Raw genomic sequence first — 19,043 nt, 5'->3', positions numbered from 1 at the left:
CTTCTTGCAATATATTGCAATACATATCGTATTCTAATTCAACTTAGTATGTAACACGAGTTCTGATTGGTCAATGCTATAAATTTCCGACCGTATAATCAGCATATACGGTCGCAATTTGAAAACCGATTCACCGAAACCTTTGAATGTATCCCTACACTATTGGGGTAACGCTGTTTCGCAGGACATTGTCATTTGCAGAAGCCATTGGTCAATTAACTCCCCTATCCAGCTAAAATGGGTGGAATTTGTGTTAAAAAAGACAAAACAGTATCATAAATTTAATTTTAAGTTCAAACAACTTACTCGCAACGGGCTGTTGACCCAACACTGTTAGATCATGAAACAAGGTTTATGGCGTCATTATGGGCGTGGCGTCACCTGCTATGACGTCATTTGACAACAGAACTGATAATGGCCCGTAGTTGAGGAATCAGCGGGCCACTCATTTCTGTAACTAGAGGGCGGTTTCATCATAATACCGTCCATTTTATCTATAATACTATGATCTATTCATCATTGTCAAATTTAGTCTGTGTGCACATAATAAACGTGTGTAGTTTGAAAAGGGAACTACTTTCTCTGGCGATGGTGTAAGTTGAAGGAGTGATATGATTTACCTTTGACCTAGAGGAACTTTGACCTGGTTTAAATAATGAATTTCTTTCATGAAAAAACAGCGTAAAACGAGTTGAATTAGAATGGGGATACGCGTCGCCGATATAACTAAATTTGCGGCTATATAAGCACCGGTATACGTCCCCGATTCGTCAAACACAGTACAGTTATCCCCTAAATATATGCTTTTGCATCGCAATATATCGCAATATAAAAATTCTCTGCAATACCCATCTCTATAAGATATGGCGGTCTAAGTTTTGGGAGATAACCATAAACACATAATGCCAACTACACTTGGACACATAAAAGCATATTACAGAAGAGAAGCCAATTGACCAAAAGCAAGTTGACATTTTTTTCAGTCTTCTGATTTTCGACTGGTTACTGATAACAGACTGTAAATGATAAACTAACAATCCATTATTGGACATTAAGTTCAAATACAAACAGAAACAGACAGCATAAAAAGTTATGATATGTATGAATCATTTCAAAAGGTTAAGAGAAAAATGCAAATGCAAGTGGTTATTGCGATCTAGACTATCAGACACTAAACATATCACTGGATTTTGGATCCCATCCAAAATATCTACTATCTTCTGTGAGACACACAAATAACTGAACAAATAGGGCAACTACTATTACACTTCCTGCTTACACCAGGAGATATCATCATGTGTACATTTGGACTGTGCAGGTCTTAGTTACCGTATATGACCGTCTATAAGCCGAATTTTGAGGACCAAAAAAAGCAGTCTGTAGAAGGGGGTCGTCTTATCCATGGGTTACGCTTTCGTCAAGCTTTTTTCCAGGGGTAAGAAAACAAAATCGTATCACTTCGCGTGAACAAACAACAGAAGACGACTTTGTCAGTAGAGACCTCAAATTTGCAATTAAACATCACTAGCCAAGATTATTTACCTTTTAAGTTATTAGTTGTTTTTGCTGGGCATTGTATTATTTGCAGGGATTAAGATTACCGTGTGTATCTGAGCCAGAAATAGCAATCAGCTGTGCACACGTTTCCCAGCGAACAAGTTCAAACATGCACAATAATATAACGGGACGAATTCTGACGCAGTCATCAGTAAAATATAATACAGAATACCATTATTTAACCCAAAGAAATATATCCTAGCATTGTGCAATTTTAATTACAGTTTTTGCTCTATAAATTAATTAAGATTAAGATTACCGTGTGTATTTGAACCGGAAATAGCAATCAGCTGTGCACACGTTTCCCGGCGAACAAGTTCAAACATGCACAATAATATAGCGGGATGAATTCTGGCGAAAGTCGTCAGTAAAATATAATACTGAATACTATTATTTAACCCAAAGAAATATATCCTAGCATTGTGTAATTTTAATTACAGTTTTTATGTAAAATATATATAATCAACACTAAGGTTATACGGACCCTCATGAACGAACGTGGTAAGCAGTTGTACGCACATGGAATGGGGTAAAATACGGAAGCCATTTAAATTCACACATTTTTACCGATGTTACTGTAAACTAGCAGTCAATGGAAAACGAGGCGGTAATCAGTTCGTGATTGTTGAATGGGGTAAAATAAGCAAGCCAGTTTGTTGCAACAATAAATATGATATTTAGAGAAGCAAAATATATTATGCATTTTCTGTCAACTACACTTCGTTTCGATCCGTGAGTAGACACAATATATATGACTGTGAATTCTTTGAATAATGTGGACCAAAGTTATAATTATTGGTAACTGCCAATTGTCTGTGGTCTGTGTTTGCCGCGATTAGGACCCCATCGCGGGGGGTCAACTTATGCACGAAACATACCATTTTAACACTGATTTTAAGGGTCAAGTTTGGGGGTCGTCTTATCCATGGGGTCGTCTTATAGACGGTCATATACGGTACCTCACTATCACAGTGATAAACTCATCAAGTATAGCTCCCTGTCATATCTTGACTTTGAAGCACATAGCTTATTGAATAATCATTGAACTAATCATGACATCAGATATACATGTAATATCCAACATAAGTACCTGTATAACTAAGAAACATGTAGTGAAAAACATAACCTTCCACCTCAAGCAATGTGCCCAATATTATTTTTTTTGTTTTTGTAAAGTATTTTTAGTCACTTTACTTGGTTACATTTTAACAAGATATGTGGGTAGAGTTGAATGGTACAGGTTGCATAATAGAAAGCAGACAATGTATAACATATGGTACTGGGAATATAGATTAACAATTGAGATGCTAGCTAATATTACAGAGAATTAAAAGACTAAAAAATAAATTACAGGACTGCATCTAGGACATTCCATTTTCTGTGAAAATGTTTCATATTATCGTGTTTCTTCTCGATAAATTTCTCTATCTCGTAGACATCTTTTAATAATGTTCTGTAGATGGTGAAGCTAGGTTTGTGTCCTTTTATATTCATTACGAAAATGTGGCGCTTTGCCAATAGTATCATGTGGTTGAGTAAGTGGTTACTACTGCAACAAAATAGAATATCATGGTTTGACATTTCATACGTTTTACCAAGGACTTGAGTTATAAAATTGTTAAATTCTGACCAGAACATTTTGATGGTTGGACAATCAAGGTATACATGGTAAATATCCTCACTTACTGAACCACATAATGTACATAGGTCATTATCTATCAATTTCATTTTTAGTAATTCTCGTTTAGTGTAAATGACTCTATGCAAAAACTTATATTGAAAATCTAAGAGTTTCATGTCTTTAGTGCATTGTCTATATTGTGAAATTATGGTTTTCCAATTTATCAACTCATTTAGTTCCCCGTTCCATTTGAGACACACCTTCGGAATGTTATAGTCAGATATAAAATTATCATAGAATATCCTTGAACCTTTACTAGGTTTAATCAAATTGTTCCAAGGAGAGCACATAGATAACGATGGTATATTAAAATTGTTGTTTGTTCGTATAACTTCTTTCCACTGTTTGGGTATACTAAGGAGAACACGATTAAAGTCAAGTACAGTACCTTTAATACCAAATTTTGCCTTAAGTTCTGCAAATGTTAGAAATGCGTGGTCGTTACAAATATCTTTAATATAAACTATTCCACATTTAAACCAGTTATGAATGATCAAACTTGGCTGGTTACACTGGTGATTTAACCATAGTGGCTGCAATGTGCCCAATATTACTGACAGACCGACAGTCCTATAAAAAACAGTTCTAACTTCTAGATTCACATTTATATGTTGCCATTATCTTGTTGCTTTGAAAGGTAAAAAAAATGATTTAGTTTTCTCTTTGCTGAAGATGAGGCTGCTGGTCTTGGCAACTGTAGGGAAAAAGGATTCCACAGGCGACAAATGAACGCAGGTCATGTCAACTCCAACACCACGCTGATATTCGACGAAAATCAAATGTATCAAGCCTATCCCTACAAAACTACAAACAAACTCCTCATTGAAATTAGAACCAATGTTCTATGGAAAACAGGACCCATATGTTCTTGTCATGGCAAAGTGTAATGTTGGAAAAGGCTGCTGTAATTAACACAAGCGGTGTGTATACCAACAGTGAGATAAAGGACCAGGGAGGGAGGACTGGCAGGTGTTGGGTAATCAAGGTAATGCAGGTAAACAAGCCGAGTCAACACGTGCAGCACACCAACAGAAGGTTAGCCTTCTGCATGGATGTAGATGCAGGTTAGTCGGACAACAGCTAACGACGCAGTACAGGATGCTCACAGAATCATAATATCCTGAGAAATTTACTAAAATAATGAATCACAACTTATCTGCAAGTCTTTAGAAACTTATATTGAGTTGAGTTTAATCCTACTGTCCTGACATAGAAACAGTATACAGTATCTACCAATACAGAACGTCATGTGCCTTCATTAAAAGTGTAAAACAGTAACTGAAAGCAGAATATAACTTCTTCGAAAAATTCATCAATAAAATTTCATTATAGCTATCAAACAATTCTCTCCAACAATATTCTTGTTATTTTATTAGACAAATCCATTCCACTGACACTCAAAAAGAAATTAAATGTTTTGAACTAAGAACATTGGTGAATGAACTCAGATTTCATTCAGGAAGCATCAAAACATTTTCGCTGTGGAGTTATCGCCATGTCAGACTTTTTTCAAGCAGATGTGGTTTATAGCTTTATTGGATGTGTTTGGGTCACCGTGACAATTTACAACAACACAAAGCCGAATCAACACAATGTGTAATGACAATACTACAGACAATATTAAAACAGATTCACATAGAGGATATGTTTCTGGCATTGCTTCAAACACTAGTACTTTAAAAAGACAAGAAAGGCATGTTCTACACATGAACATTTCCAACAGAAAGGGTTATGAAAGATTTGAAAAGTAGTTACAATTTACAACTCATGACAAAACAGTCTTGAACACAACATGAATAGGGATTAAATGCCTTGGTAATACACAAGTTATTGACATAAGCCTAATATACATAATAATTATGATGACTACAGCTGCTTATGACAATATTGGTACTTATTATCTAGCAATAATTTAAAAAAAATCAACATGTTTCTTTTCATAGTGTTGACAGTAGAACAGTTCACAAAGGAGGTATCATAAAGCCTTTGCATAGTTTCTAATCATGTTAGTCAAGATTAAATAATCTGAACTTAACATTGTTTTGTAAAAATGAATCATCCGTATTAATAAACTTTTGAAACATTTTGAACCTTTTGACGAAAATAACAATTTTTGACGAAAATAACAGTCGGAAGTTCTGGGCAGATGGCTATATTGAGATACAGATGATTGTTTTGTCAGCTGGTCTTGTATGTAAAGGAAGTCTGAGTTACAAAGTCAATACCAAGCCAGACAGATGTGAACTAGATATACAGATCAGTCTATTGTGTGGGGGAAGCCTAGTCACAACTACATTTAATTTTACCCCTTTGATGTAGCAGATAATAGTTTCAGTTCATTTCCATTGTAAATATAAGGACAAAATATAAAAAAGGTCCACCACCGAAAACATCAATGCTACAACATGCTGAGAAAATAGAAATCTCAACAAAAGTGTCTATTCATTTAAACCTTAATGATGGTATCTTTACATACCAATACCAACCACATTCTGTCTACAGTTAAGCCTTAGCAATGATGATCAGGCAAAACATATTGGTCCTGAAATGCCAGGACTGACTGACTGAGGGGAATGAAATGGGCTTCACACATTGTACCCATGTGATTCTAAAGTAACGCTTTAACCACTATGCTACCCCACCGCCCCTGAAATGCCAGGAAGGCTGAAGGAAAACCAATGTTTTTAGTATGATCTCACCTCAGATTATAAGTTACTATAATTTCACTTGTACTGAATATTTCAAACTACAAGCAAAATGACACCATTATTCCTTTTATGATGTGAAAATGAAATATAAAAAATTGTTATGAAATCTGACACAATCTCTTAATTATGAAACATTACAAAAACCAGAAAAGCTGCAGTTTATAATATTCCCCAGGACTGAAAAGATTACTCCTACAGTTCCACTGAATCCAAACAAAAGTCTTTCAATGCCATGCTGTGTGACTAATCAACAGTCACTGAGCCTCGATGAGTGTATCCCAATTACCTGTAATAGTGAATAAGCTATGGTGTAATGGCTACTTTATAATCAGGGCTACTGGCTGTATTGTATACATGGGCACTAACTGTACATATATATTCTTTGTGTTAAATGACATCATAATTATTGAAAATTTGATTAATAGTTTCCCTGGTGAGTCTATGATAAATCAAACAAAACATATTCTATGAGCCTTACCACAAAAGTATATGAAGTAATTTGTCACATATAGTTTTAGGGGGATTTACACAGGAAATGTTAACCAATGTATACATAAAATTATGAACTATCACAAACATCTTTATCAAAAATAGTGCATTACATGTACTTGTGTACATAGGGCAAATGAATATGATAACAATCCTCAATCAAAATATATACCTGCACTTGCTTTCCTGATACATACAGATACACATGATTCACAAACACAAGTAAAATTATGCCTTTGTCTGCTGGTTCAGCAAATATTTCCGAATGTTCAGAAATACTAAGATCAACAATGATAATAAAACGGAAATTATAGCTGAGATTTGTTTTGTGGAGGTGACAACAATGGTTGATACGTACCATTCCTGAGAACAACCTGCATCAGCCATGTTTCTAGCGAACTTCTGTACAACATTAATCTTGTAACCATGGGGCTGCTATTGATTAACAATTGTTACATGGAGCTTATCACAAACCAAAATAATTTGCAATCTGCCATATCACACCACTGAAGTTCTTAGTTACAGGCACAATGAATGACTCATTTAACCTCGTAACATGAAAGAAATTATGCTACAACAAAGACCTGACATTCCCCAGAATTCATCAGAAAGGGGACTAACAACTGTAACATTCAACCATAAACAGAGTTAACTTTGAGACCAAAACATTGAAACATTCAAATGTGACTGTCACGAACCATGTGTAAACCAGCCACAAGTTTCTGAGACATGGAGTTCTTCCAAGTTGATAAAGATCTAAAATGTCTACCAGTTGAACCCACAGGGAATGCAATTTTACAACAAGGTCAGAGTTGAACGCCATTATGATTAAGACTAAATGCTCTATTTATCAGACAAAGAGTGTGAAAAGAGGATCAGGAGCCCATCTTCTTTGTCTTACGTACACCCACTGATGTGAATAAATAAAGATCTCAGATCTTTCACAAACCAAGGAAGATTCCAACCAAAAATTACAAACCCATAAACATTGGCTTGCACAGTATCCTCCTCGGGATCCAGTAACAAATCATCCAATTCTTCATATTCAGGATAGCTGGGATAACTTTGCATCCTGTGAGTTAGTTTTCATCAAGAAATGATTCTGTTACACCTAAATATTTAGCTGGGAAAACTGTTTGAGAGTATGACGGGGATGGGGGCGCACCGCCTGTCTGCTAAATTTAGCAGTGTAACTATATACCCCTTCAGCATGTTCCCTGGCCCTCACAACCTTCTGGCTAGTTCAACATGACAACTCTCCTCAAAGATACCTAATTAATTGACAAGGGATGACTTATGATGGACTGGCATTCCAACAAACTTTATAGGCACCAATCCTAGTACCAACATAGGTCATATGATCAATCTCTCATTGACCCCGGGCATTCAGGTAATTACTTAACTTGCAATGTTTACTTCCATATTTCACCTAACACGGGTTGTTAGGGCAATATCATTAACATGATATAACACCAAGATGACCCACATGACTATCATGAACAGAGACTTTACACCCTACAACTCTTTGACAGAATCAGGCAGTCTGACACTGATAAATCTCTGTCCAAGTGTATCTAAAAATGTTGGATTTCCTTTTAAACTGGGAATAAAGTCCATGTAAAGAATAGGTGAGATAATTTTGGACATAATTGAAAATATTATGACCAATCTGCAAAATTGAAATATTTTTGTTTTGGGCAAAATGACCTTGTCTACAAAAGCCGAATATCATCAGGTTTTCATTTTTGATGTTGAAATGCTCTGACAAGTAAAGCTAAAACATCAGACATCCTTGAATGAAAAACATCAACTTAACACATGCCAACTGAAAATAGAGATGCATGTTCATATGCACTTAATTAATTCTGGCCAGGTTTTGCTCTTTTCTAGAATTTAGAATATTGATATTTGACAAACAATTACTAGCAAAGTGATTGAAAGCAAAAACTTGAAAAGAGAACATGTGAAACCTTAAGGTGACAGGTGCCTTTATTTGACAAATCTGCATGTCAGACATCTTTCACATTCCTAAAGAATGGCAAACTAGCAGAGATTTGAGTCAAATTGGTGGTGTACATTTAACATGTCTGAACTAATATTGCATGACTGTCACCTTCTACAATCAGTCAGTATTAGCTAAGCCTTGTAAACATGACGTTTGTAAGGACATGCAGGTCAATCCATCAATCAAACAATGACCTTCACCTTGCTGACGTACATTTACTTCCTGTTTTACAATATTTGGGGTGCGCAATGACGTATTGACAAACTTAATCCTTGTTCAATCAAAGATGTTTGTCGTCAAACACATCCCATCTGTTTGGCTGAACCTGTCTTATTGATTAGATACTATTATCAAATAGGAATTGATGAAATCACATGATGTGATGGGTTTCTTTAAAAATTATTAGTTTTGTTTAAGTACAGGATTAGTGAACATAGACAACTTGCAACACCAGAATTTGAAACATAAAACTGGTCTATCATGTTAATAACTAGTGTCATGAAATGTGAATCGCTCTTTGAATGATGTCACTCAGACAAGTGCTGTACATCCTGATACAAAAATAGGTTTCTTTTGAGTGCATTTTTTAAGCAAGTGAAAACTTATTCTTTGTAATAAATTGCCTCAACACATTACCATATCATCATGCAGAATCTTGAAAATTAATGTTTTTCTAATTTCAAAGTGAAAGCCATTTCTGAGATTCACATAGCTCATGTAAATAGCATGTAATATGATCTTTTCTTCAATCTAAATTTTGCAATTCTGCCAAAAGGAATTGTCTTGCAGTTAACAAAGGGTGTTAAATGAAATACACTGAACACATAGTGAAATCAGTCGTAGATCCTTTGTTGTGATAATAAACATTTTATTTTAATATTTGTTGATTGTTTTGTAATGCTATGCTCAGCAGTATTACAGCTGTATGACAGTGATCTGTTAATAACTAAAGTTGAACAAGGCAATCCCGTGATTGACACCAGAGCATCAATCCATGCAGTTATGAAACAATGACTTGAATATCAAGTTAGTCAATACATCTGACAACTCAATCCATTTTGTTGTATCACAGGTCAAGCATAGGTTACTGGGGTTTTACATTCTCACCTGGAATGCCTATTTAGTTGTATATCTGAAGACTGTTCAGGTATATAATAGTGAGTGAGTTTGGATTATTGTTGCTTTGAACAATATATAAATTATCTCAAAGTGTATCAGCTTATTGTGGTACAAAAGCCAGAGATAATGCATGAAACCCCTGAGTATGGATGTGGTGTTGATAAACTTAAAAGCATCATTGCAGTGAACCAGGATTCAAACCACTGACTGACTTAGGTTTTACGCAGCTTGTAGCAATATTCCAGCAACATCACGGTGGGGGACACCAGAAATGGGCTTCACACATTGTACCCATGTGGGGATTCGAACCCGGGTCTTTGAGGTGACGAGCCAATGCTTTAACCACCAGGCTACCCCACCGCCCAGGATTCAAACCAAGTATCATAGGTTCCAGGTGCACCCAAGGGATGCAATTCTGCACAGTGAATTGTGGCTCTTCAGACAACTGGGCCACCTGTGTCCCCAGTTATATAATACTGACTGACTGAGTTCGGTTTTGCGCCGCTTTTAGCAATATTCCAGCAACATCACGGCAGGGGACACCAGAAATGGGCTTCACACATTCAGGTATATAATAGACTAACGCGATACCTTCTAGTTTATCATACATGGAGATGTCCTAAGTTGGATTTTAAGCATTGACTGGAGTAACAAAATGTGCATGACAAACGAACACACTAACCCAACCAACAAGCGTAACTAAGTAACCTAAATATCTTAACTTAACACAAACAGGAAACAGAGACAGGTAATATGCTACTGGACAATATCAACTGACATCCTCTGTGGGATCAAGCCTGAATATAGGATTACACTTATTACCAAAGCAAAATAAACACTGTTTTCCATCTTTAAGAACATGTTATGAGGCTGGTGCAGAAAAACCATGACATGCCTTTTAAGACCATGACATGCCTTTTTGAACAAGTAAGCAAATGAATGCTTCACTAGCAGTCATATTTTGTAAATCCTAAGTGAGCAAGGAACCAACCATCTTTTCAGATGAATAAGTAATAGCGTGTGCCACTTTCAGCAATGTTCCCACCATGTCATGGCAGGGTATATCAAGACTAAGTTTTGTCTGAGAAAACTCAAGGAAATTCTGTTTAGTCTTAAATCAGGTATTAATATTCCATACAACAGTACTCATATCTGAAAATTAGGGGTGTCACGATACACCAATCTCACGATCACGATCACGTATCGCGATACATAATTTTCACGCCTTTTCATAGCATTACCTTACCGGCAACGTACGCACTCACTGATTGGTCCATCAAAATAGTCTAGCCAATCACAAAAGCTGTTAGTTTCCAACCTATTTTTTAAGTAAAGCTAGCTACATCTATTTATCGGAGCGGCCTCGTATAATTTTACTATCAAGACTTTGAAGGAGATGGATATAGCATAAAAATTTGAATCGATAAAATTTTAAAATAGGAATCGATTCACCCCTACTGAAAATATAGCTTTTAAGTCAAATTTGGGTAGACTCAAAGGTTTCCCCTTTACTGCTACCCTTCTGGTAACTAAACCTTGTTCTTCAGGAGGAGTGAACAGGTTTATCCTAAGGCAACCCAACCATCTTCTTCCCACTTTGAGGAGATATTTAGATAGCATTTCCTCTTACTGTAACTGTATCCAGTAACCAGTTAGAAACACATATTTCAGGCAATGTGGGTACTGCAATACCACAGCAAAGAGTCACTTTTTGTGAAATGTGTATCAAAACTGCTACTGTATGATGACAGAATATCTCAGGTCCTGCAGAGTGAAGTTAAACCTTGGCAGATCATAAGCTATTCTGAAGGTTTGACTTCCTGGTTTCAGTCCCATGAAAAGGAGAACAGTTACTTCTTGCTTGAAAATTTCTCAAAGGAATAACTAGCAAATGAGAGTTTCATGAGCCACACAAACAACCTGCTTGAATGGAAACTTATTTATAACATGTATGATGGTTTGGGGCATCAATCATTAATTAGTTGTTACTCAAACGTTAAATCCTTTGTTTTATAGTATTTGAACAAATAAGTGATCTGTGTCAAAATGAAAACGTTAAAAACTTAGAACAAATACTAAGTACAATGGAAAGTCATTATGACCTTCAGTATCAACAATTAGACAATTCAATTTAAAACCGCATAAGAGTTTGTACTCACAACTTTTGACACAACTAAAATATATCGAGATGCATAAATTGCAGTTGGACTAGTGATGCGTAAACAAAACTAGTGATGCATGAAAATACACATCACCTAAGAGTGGTTAATCAATTAACACTGAGGTTGTTGATAAGTGTCAATAAACATGGATCATTAGCATGAAAACAGTGTTGGTAATTACTGTTATGATTTCTGAACTTGTAGGAGATGAGAACTTGTCAAAGATAGATGGAAAATATCCCCCCAAAAGACCTGCACCTGTCTAATTCAAGGTCCAGTTGCAAATACAAATATGTCTAAATATATGATTATGTAAGACTATAGTTATAAGGAGATTCAGTAGCAGCAACTGTTAGCAAGTGTTACCTTGATTGAGACAAAAAATTGAAATAATTTTGCATCATATTATGGAAAAGTACATGTATGATTAAACAAATCTGGTTATAAGTACATTTCTATCAATCTTTATTGCAACTATTGCCCTTAATTGTTGAACATAGATGGGTATTTCCAACTCTATCCCATTCATTAATTTGGCCTTTAGTCAACATGTATGCCATCCAGTTGTTTGTTTTCTACCTGCTTATAATAAACATGTTTATATCAGCTGTTCCTAGCCATATATTCATTTTTTTTCATTAGCTATTGTGTTGACTAAAGCAATAACATTTATATAACTATTCTAATGTATGTTCCTTGGAGAGTTGTTACACAGCCTATCGTCAGCCAATATGGCCAAATCTAGACATATGATCTACCAGTTTACTCTTATTTCAAGAGTCTAGTTCGATTAACCATTCAATATGTTGTCGCTGTTATGTTTCAACTACTTATTAATATTCTTAAACAACAGTTCCAATACACGTGTGGATCCTAACTACAACGTTCATAAGATCTCCCACAAGCTCGCTTCAAAGCATTAGCATTTGAATGATATACACAGTATTTGAAAGGAAACTTCGTAAAGCAACCCGTCCTTTTGATAAAGCGTATTCTAACCCGTATCAATGAACTTTATAATCTCATATCTGGGTGCGGTTTAAGCAATGCAGTCAACTTACCTCATGTTTTTTGTTGTTGTTTTGTTCTGCAGAGAATAATGTGGGATTAACTCGGCAGGTATTTTCTTCCTTTATGATAAGAATGTCTAGGAGGAACTAGTCGAGAATGTTTGTAAATCACCCCCTAACATATGATAACTAAACAAGGCTACCGAGATTTAAAACTAGTTCCAAATTTTGACGTTCTGTCCAACTGTCAATTGGTCACTGCGACAAATCCACTTCCTTCCCAGACGCCATGATATCTGAGTCCGTATCACTTCAATGATATCAATTATGCGATATATAACAATTGTTGCATTATAAATGACTAATATGTATATTAGGCGTATAATAAAAATTAAATCATACCAAAACACTACTGAAAATATTATTTGTATAGCGTATTAAATTCGGTCCTTGAGACCGGAAGTCAACGCGAGATAAGGTGCGCGTGGAAGCTGAACTGAGTTGTCCATCTGCTAGAAACAGAAGTTAACATCATTTGGATCTCATCACAGCAAGTTTGACTGAATATGACTTATTTCAATACGTGGGAAGAATTTGCGAAAGCAACTGAGAGATTATATATCAACGATCCATCTAGGGTGAGATGCAGTTTTGAGAAATAATAGGATAATAGTTTAAAAGGTGTGTAGTTAGTTGTCAGAATCGTTTAGAAAATTTTAGATGGCGTGGAAATGAGGAATAAACCAGGATCCTCACCCTCACATCATCTCTTGCAATGGCACAACCTTGACAGGACTTATACAGAGTTAAGAAGGACGGACACGCGAGTTAGCATGGAATAATTAAAGTTGATGCCATAGCTTGTATCGAATGAAGAATGGTGTTAAAAGGTGTAAACATATGTTCTAGGAAAAACACACATAATATGGTGTACAATGGCTTGTTGGTTATGTTAGTTAACTTAGTGTTTGCTAATTGTGCTGCCTGTCCAGGTTATATTCCCTACACAATCACTATGTGAGAAGACTGTTCTCGGTGACCAGCTGTGATAAAAGTGATGTAAAACTGTATTAAATATACTGATGCTTTTATAGTGAAAATGTTAGCTTTGTCAACAGGCAAGGTTACTTGACAGAGTGTTTCACTGTGTTATGTTCTTAAGTAATGATCTTTGAATGATATTTTAAACAAACTGTTGTTTAAAACATCCCATTATCAATGATTATGTGACTCAAGATATGCCTCAATAATTAAACCCTTAACTTGATTCCCTACATTGGTACAATGTGTGAAGCCCAATGCTGGTGTTCCCCATCATTATCATGTCCATGTTGTTCATGGAACGGACGGACGGAGCCTAATACTATATCCCCCGCCACGCGTTTAGCGTGAAGCGGGGGATATAGTATAAGGCTCCCTCGGTCCGTACAAATTGGAATATCTTAAGAACCGTGACTAGATTCTAGTCATATTTGGTACCTAGGTTCATCACAGTATAAGAAAGGTCCCAGTCAGGTTTGGTGACCTTGACCTTCATTCCAAGGTCACAAGGGGACTTTAACGCTTTACTCTTGTCAGCGTGATATCTCAAGAACCATTAACTAGATTTTCTTCATATTCAACACCAAGCTTTATCTAGGGAAGGCGCAGGGCCCAGGTGAATTTTGGTGACCTTCACATAATTTTCAAGGTCATGGCAACACTTTGAAAATTTCAGCATATTAACCTGCATGTTATGCTTGTCAGCGAGATACCTCGAGAACCAGTCACTGGATTTTCTCCATATTTGACACCAAGCTTCATCCAGGGAAGGCGCAGGGCCCAGTCGATTTTGGTGACCTTCACTTAATTTTCAAGGTCACTTCGACACTTTGAAGATTTCAGCATGTTAACCTGAATTCACTGGATTGTCTTCATAGACTTTCAAGACTTTCCTTGAATGTTTTTCAATAAGCAATTTCTTTAGTACCATTTTTGCATAGTTCATACACTATGACATTCATGTCAAGGTCAAAGTCAGTCTTGAAAATGTTAATGTGTTTGAACAACTAAAGAGCAAGATATCAAGAGAGGTTGACTGGTCATATTTTTCTTGACATTTAACTTCATCTTAAACTTTCATTACTTTCTAAGTTTGATTTGATAATTTGTGGCGGGGGATTATGTCACCTTAGTGACAATGCTTGTTTACAGTAAGCAAATTCATTTTACATGAACATTCATAGAAATCATGCAATGCTACTCAAGTAACTTAAGCACATACAAGCTTATAAATATATCCATTTGAACCCTCTTTAACCTGTATTCCTTTGTAGGAATCCTTGCTCACATTCTCTCAAATGTAGCTGTGTCTGTCCAGGTCTCAGATATTTACAGGCTTAAATTGACAGCCACAGCTGGAATGGTAATGTACTGACTTAGGCACTACATGGACTCACTCTTTTACTTAGCAAGTGTCAAGATATTTGATAGTGATCAAGGGCAATAGTCATGATGAGTGTTTGGAATAGAAACTTCTGTGTAATTATAATTGATTATAAATTTCTTAGTGGGATCGTCATACATTTAGCACAAGCAGATGGTGGATAGTTGGGTAACTTGAACAGGTGAAAATAGTCAGATCAACACTGACCACTTCTCGTTATAATAGGGGCACTAGGTGTGCTTGGTGATTAGAGCATTCGCTTGTCATTACAAAGGCCAGGGTTGGATTCCCCACATGGATACAATGTGTAAAGCCAATTTGTGGTTACCCCTGTCATGAAGTTGACGGAATATTGCTAAAAGTGGCAAAAAAAACCCAACTCACTCACTCTCTTTAGAATAATGTACTATTATTAATAACCCAATATTATCTGTTTTTCTGAAAATTCATGTATTTCTGATTTCAGTGTCGATTTGTCATAAAGTATCGTCACAGTGAAGGAAAACTGGTCTTGAAAATGACAGATGATAGAGTGGTAAGTGTAATGGCATGATAACCGTTTCTTGACTGTGTCTTTTTGAGTAGTCTGTTGTTTTATTCTATGGTTTATGGATCCAACAACCCTAGAAATGAACAAAGTAGAAAAATATACTTTTCAATTTAGATAATTCTATTGTTACTTCTGAATCTGAAAACCACATCATAATAATAACATTTACAATATTGTTCCATGTCTTTCCCAACAAATACAGGAAGTGTAACAAAATTGTGTAACTGCCAGAATTCAAAATGAGGCTTCCTAAGCTATGCATATTGCTAGTATGTCTATTTGCAAACGAAACTGTAATATGAATTGCTGTAAGGAGCTCATTTTGCTGTACGGAGCTTGACTTGAGTAGACTCGTGAAGGTCTGGGTTAGAATGAACCTTCAGTAACCCATGTTTGTCGTAAGAGGCGACTAACGGGATTGGGTGGTCAGGCTCGCTGGCTTGGTTGACACATGTCATCGGTTCCCAGGTCGATGCTCATGCTGTTGATCACTGGATTGTCTGGTCCAGACTCGATTATTTACAGACCGCCGCCATATAGCTGGAATATTGCTGAGTGCGGCGGTAAAACTAAACTCACTCACTCACTGACTCGACTTGATCATCAAATCGTTTTGGCTGACAAAATGTCAAAGAGAAGGATTACAGATTTTTTCACTTTTGGTTATTGGCCCACATTTTCTAAAGGTAGGGGCCAAGTGGCCCATTCCAAGGAAATCATGGTTGCAGCACTGGACACCAGAATCCTGTGGTTTGAGTCTCAAATTTCCTGTGTTTGTTTCATGTTTGTCACCTTAACACCCGTGCTGGTAGGTTTCACCAGAACCAAAATCATCGAAGTGGTAAACCTCTGACGTCTGCATCACTTTGAGTTGACACCCTGTGATGTAACTAAAATACTGCTTTAAAACCCTACTCACTTGTTCATTAAGTCATATTTTCTTTCAGTGTTTGCAGTTCAAGACAGAACAGGCACAGGATGTGAAGAAACTAGAGAAGTTGACAAGCCAGTTAATGAGGCATATGGCATCCAAGGAAAAGTGAACTGTGTAGTAGTGAGTGGATGGATGATTGATGAGTGAGTGATGGCGGTCAAGATAAACATGTCGCTGTTTTGTGAACATTCATGATGGATATCAACACAAAGCTGGAGCCGATTGAAATTCTTTTGTTCGGATAAGTATACATGTTTATTTTTACCATCAGTTTCTTTTCTAAGTGAATGTACAAAGATATTAGGTTAAGATTTTGTTTGAGAAATGGCAAATCTTTTGATATCTTTTTTGTCACTGTTATTTTCAGTCTTCTTTTTTGTCTACTGTCTATGTGTTACCATGTTATTGGACTGATCATTTTCGTTTTGACAATTTTGTTACAGAAACATGCTTATGTGGCTATTTTGAAAAGATGCAAGGATTTCCATTCTCTTATTTCATTAAAAACTTTTGTGAATAAATAATACCTCACATGTATCTGTACAACACAGTTTCTTAAAGATTCTTTCATGATACTATCGTTATGTGTGATAGCATGACATATTCTGTAGTAATATGAAAGTATTCTGTGGTACGTAATTTTTATTGAGATGTTAGTGTTAAAGAATGATCATGAAGTTTGAGTTGCAACTGATTGCAAGATGATATGAAAACAAGTGTGTTTGTTGATATTTGAGGTAATGGGGAGTGTATAAATGGGATCTTGTTTGATGGGAGACAGTATGTCTTGTATATCAATCTGTCGCCATTTAGGAGAGTGATGTAAACTTGTACATCCCTACACAAGTCAGGGTTAGACACAGCCACCAGTCCATTACTACCATATGAGTGAAAATCCATTTCTATCAACATCTAGCTATTTGCCATAACCCACTAGTTCAAAATGAGATGAGGACTGATGTAGTTTGATGTGGCTAACAGCTTCTAATCATGCTAGTGTGAACTAGTAGCATTTGTTTTTAAGAAAATGCAAGGGACATTATGTAATAGAGAAAATTATAGTTTTGACATACAGCACTAAAATATTGAGCCAGTGCATATCTACACACAAAATAGGTGTGTACTGGTATATTTATGTATCTTCTGGGCTGAATTTCTCAAGCTTTTAGGTTTTGTGCACGTGACATTTACCATTGGTGGAAGTGTTGTGGACAAACAACCATTCACCCCTCAGTATTTGTAATGGAACGAATTAGTAGTACATCTCATGACCACAGTTGTCTGTCATTTATTTATCATGTAAATATTAAATCTGTCATTGTTTCCATGTGTTGTTGTTGATTTTAAGAGCACCAGCTAAAGTTATGGACTATTGCATGCAACATTTTGAAGCCTCTAGTTGACCAAGTTTGTAATGACAACTCACACTATAGGTTAGTCATGAAGTAAGTCTTGCTAAGATGTTCATTTTGATTTTCATGCCATGACTGGCATCCACAGTTGTAGATTGGTTGGTTTGTTGTTTAACGCCACAGTCAGCAATATTCCAGCTATATGGCTGTGGTCAGTAAATAATCGAGTCTAGACCAGACAATCCAGTGATCAGCACAAGCATCGATCTATGCAAATGGGGTATGATGTGTCAACCAATTCAGCGAGCCTGACCACCCAGTCCCTGTCGTCGCCTCTAACAAGCGTAGGTTGCTAAAAACCAATTCTAACCTGGATCCACAGTGGTAGAAAATGTATATAATGTTACAGTACACAAGGTATATATTGTCCCTGACAGGGTCTTAGCACTATGTTTGAAATAGTGTTTAAAATGAAATTTAAATCACTTAAACACATTTTTTAAATTACATAGCTTGGGATCACCCAGGAAGGCTCAGCATCTCAGCCAGTGAGTTCTCCGAGAATGCTCATGGAAACTTCTTAACTGGTGAAAAGTGACAGGATTGAATGCATGAAAGTTGGGCTGAAGATAAGTACTTCATGGCTGAACCTGTGAAAACATAAGATGTAATTTAAAATTTAAGGCTTTCAGGAAACTAAACTGATATACTGATGACAAACATGCACATGTGCTATCAAAACATAGGTGTATGTAACAAAGTGTTTCAAAGCTTAGAAAGGTGTATTAATTACATGCAAAAAAAGGAGGCAGTTCCCTGAATTCAGGGCAGGATGACACAGTGAGATGGGTCACTCTTCAGAAACAACTGATCAACTTTCCCATTTTGTTTGTTGTTTAACACTGTACTTAGCGATTTTCAGGCTATATCACTGCGGTCTGTAAATAATCAAGTCTGGACCAGACAATCCAGTGACTGACATCATGAGCATCGATCTCCACAACAAAGTCATAAAGACTGACCACCTGATCCTCTTACGACAAGCATGAGT

At 36.3% G+C, this 19,043-nt stretch overlaps 2 protein-coding genes across 5 annotated transcripts in view; one reads left to right on the top strand and one right to left on the bottom strand.

The window, feature by feature from the left end:
• Positions 1-13,030, bottom strand: part of LOC124261562 (protein enabled homolog) — a 68,096-nt gene extending 55,066 nt beyond the window's left edge. For 3 of the 4 annotated variants that reach the window (XM_046695886.1, XM_046695885.1, XM_046695887.1), the window contains exon 1: positions 4,994-5,026. In XM_046695886.1, coding sequence (XP_046551842.1) covers positions 4,994-5,007 — 14 coding nt within the window. In that variant the 5' untranslated portion in view covers positions 5,008-5,026. Of the gene's footprint in view, positions 1-4,993; positions 5,027-12,782 lie in introns of those variants that run through there. The other variant, XM_046695884.1, reaches the window with a different exon arrangement.
• Positions 13,031-13,193: 163 nt separating this feature from the next.
• LOC124261574 (signal recognition particle 9 kDa protein-like) lies at positions 13,194-17,963 on the top strand. Its single transcript, XM_046695902.1, has 3 exons — positions 13,194-13,369; positions 15,623-15,691; positions 16,654-17,963. Exons 1-3 carry the CDS (start codon positions 13,298-13,300, stop codon positions 16,747-16,749), a joined length of 237 nt encoding a protein of 78 aa, XP_046551858.1. The 5' UTR covers positions 13,194-13,297; the 3' UTR covers positions 16,750-17,963.
• The last annotated feature ends 1,080 nt before the right edge of the window (positions 17,964-19,043 follow it).

This window comes from Haliotis rubra, unplaced genomic scaffold, assembly GCF_003918875.1.
Source record: "Haliotis rubra isolate DU_JTF1 unplaced genomic scaffold, ASM391887v1 Scf80, whole genome shotgun sequence".
Taxonomy (NCBI): Eukaryota; Metazoa; Mollusca; class Gastropoda; order Lepetellida; family Haliotidae; genus Haliotis; species Haliotis rubra.
Note: the sequence above shows the minus strand (reverse complement) of the source record. Positions and strands in the feature narration are given on the sequence as shown.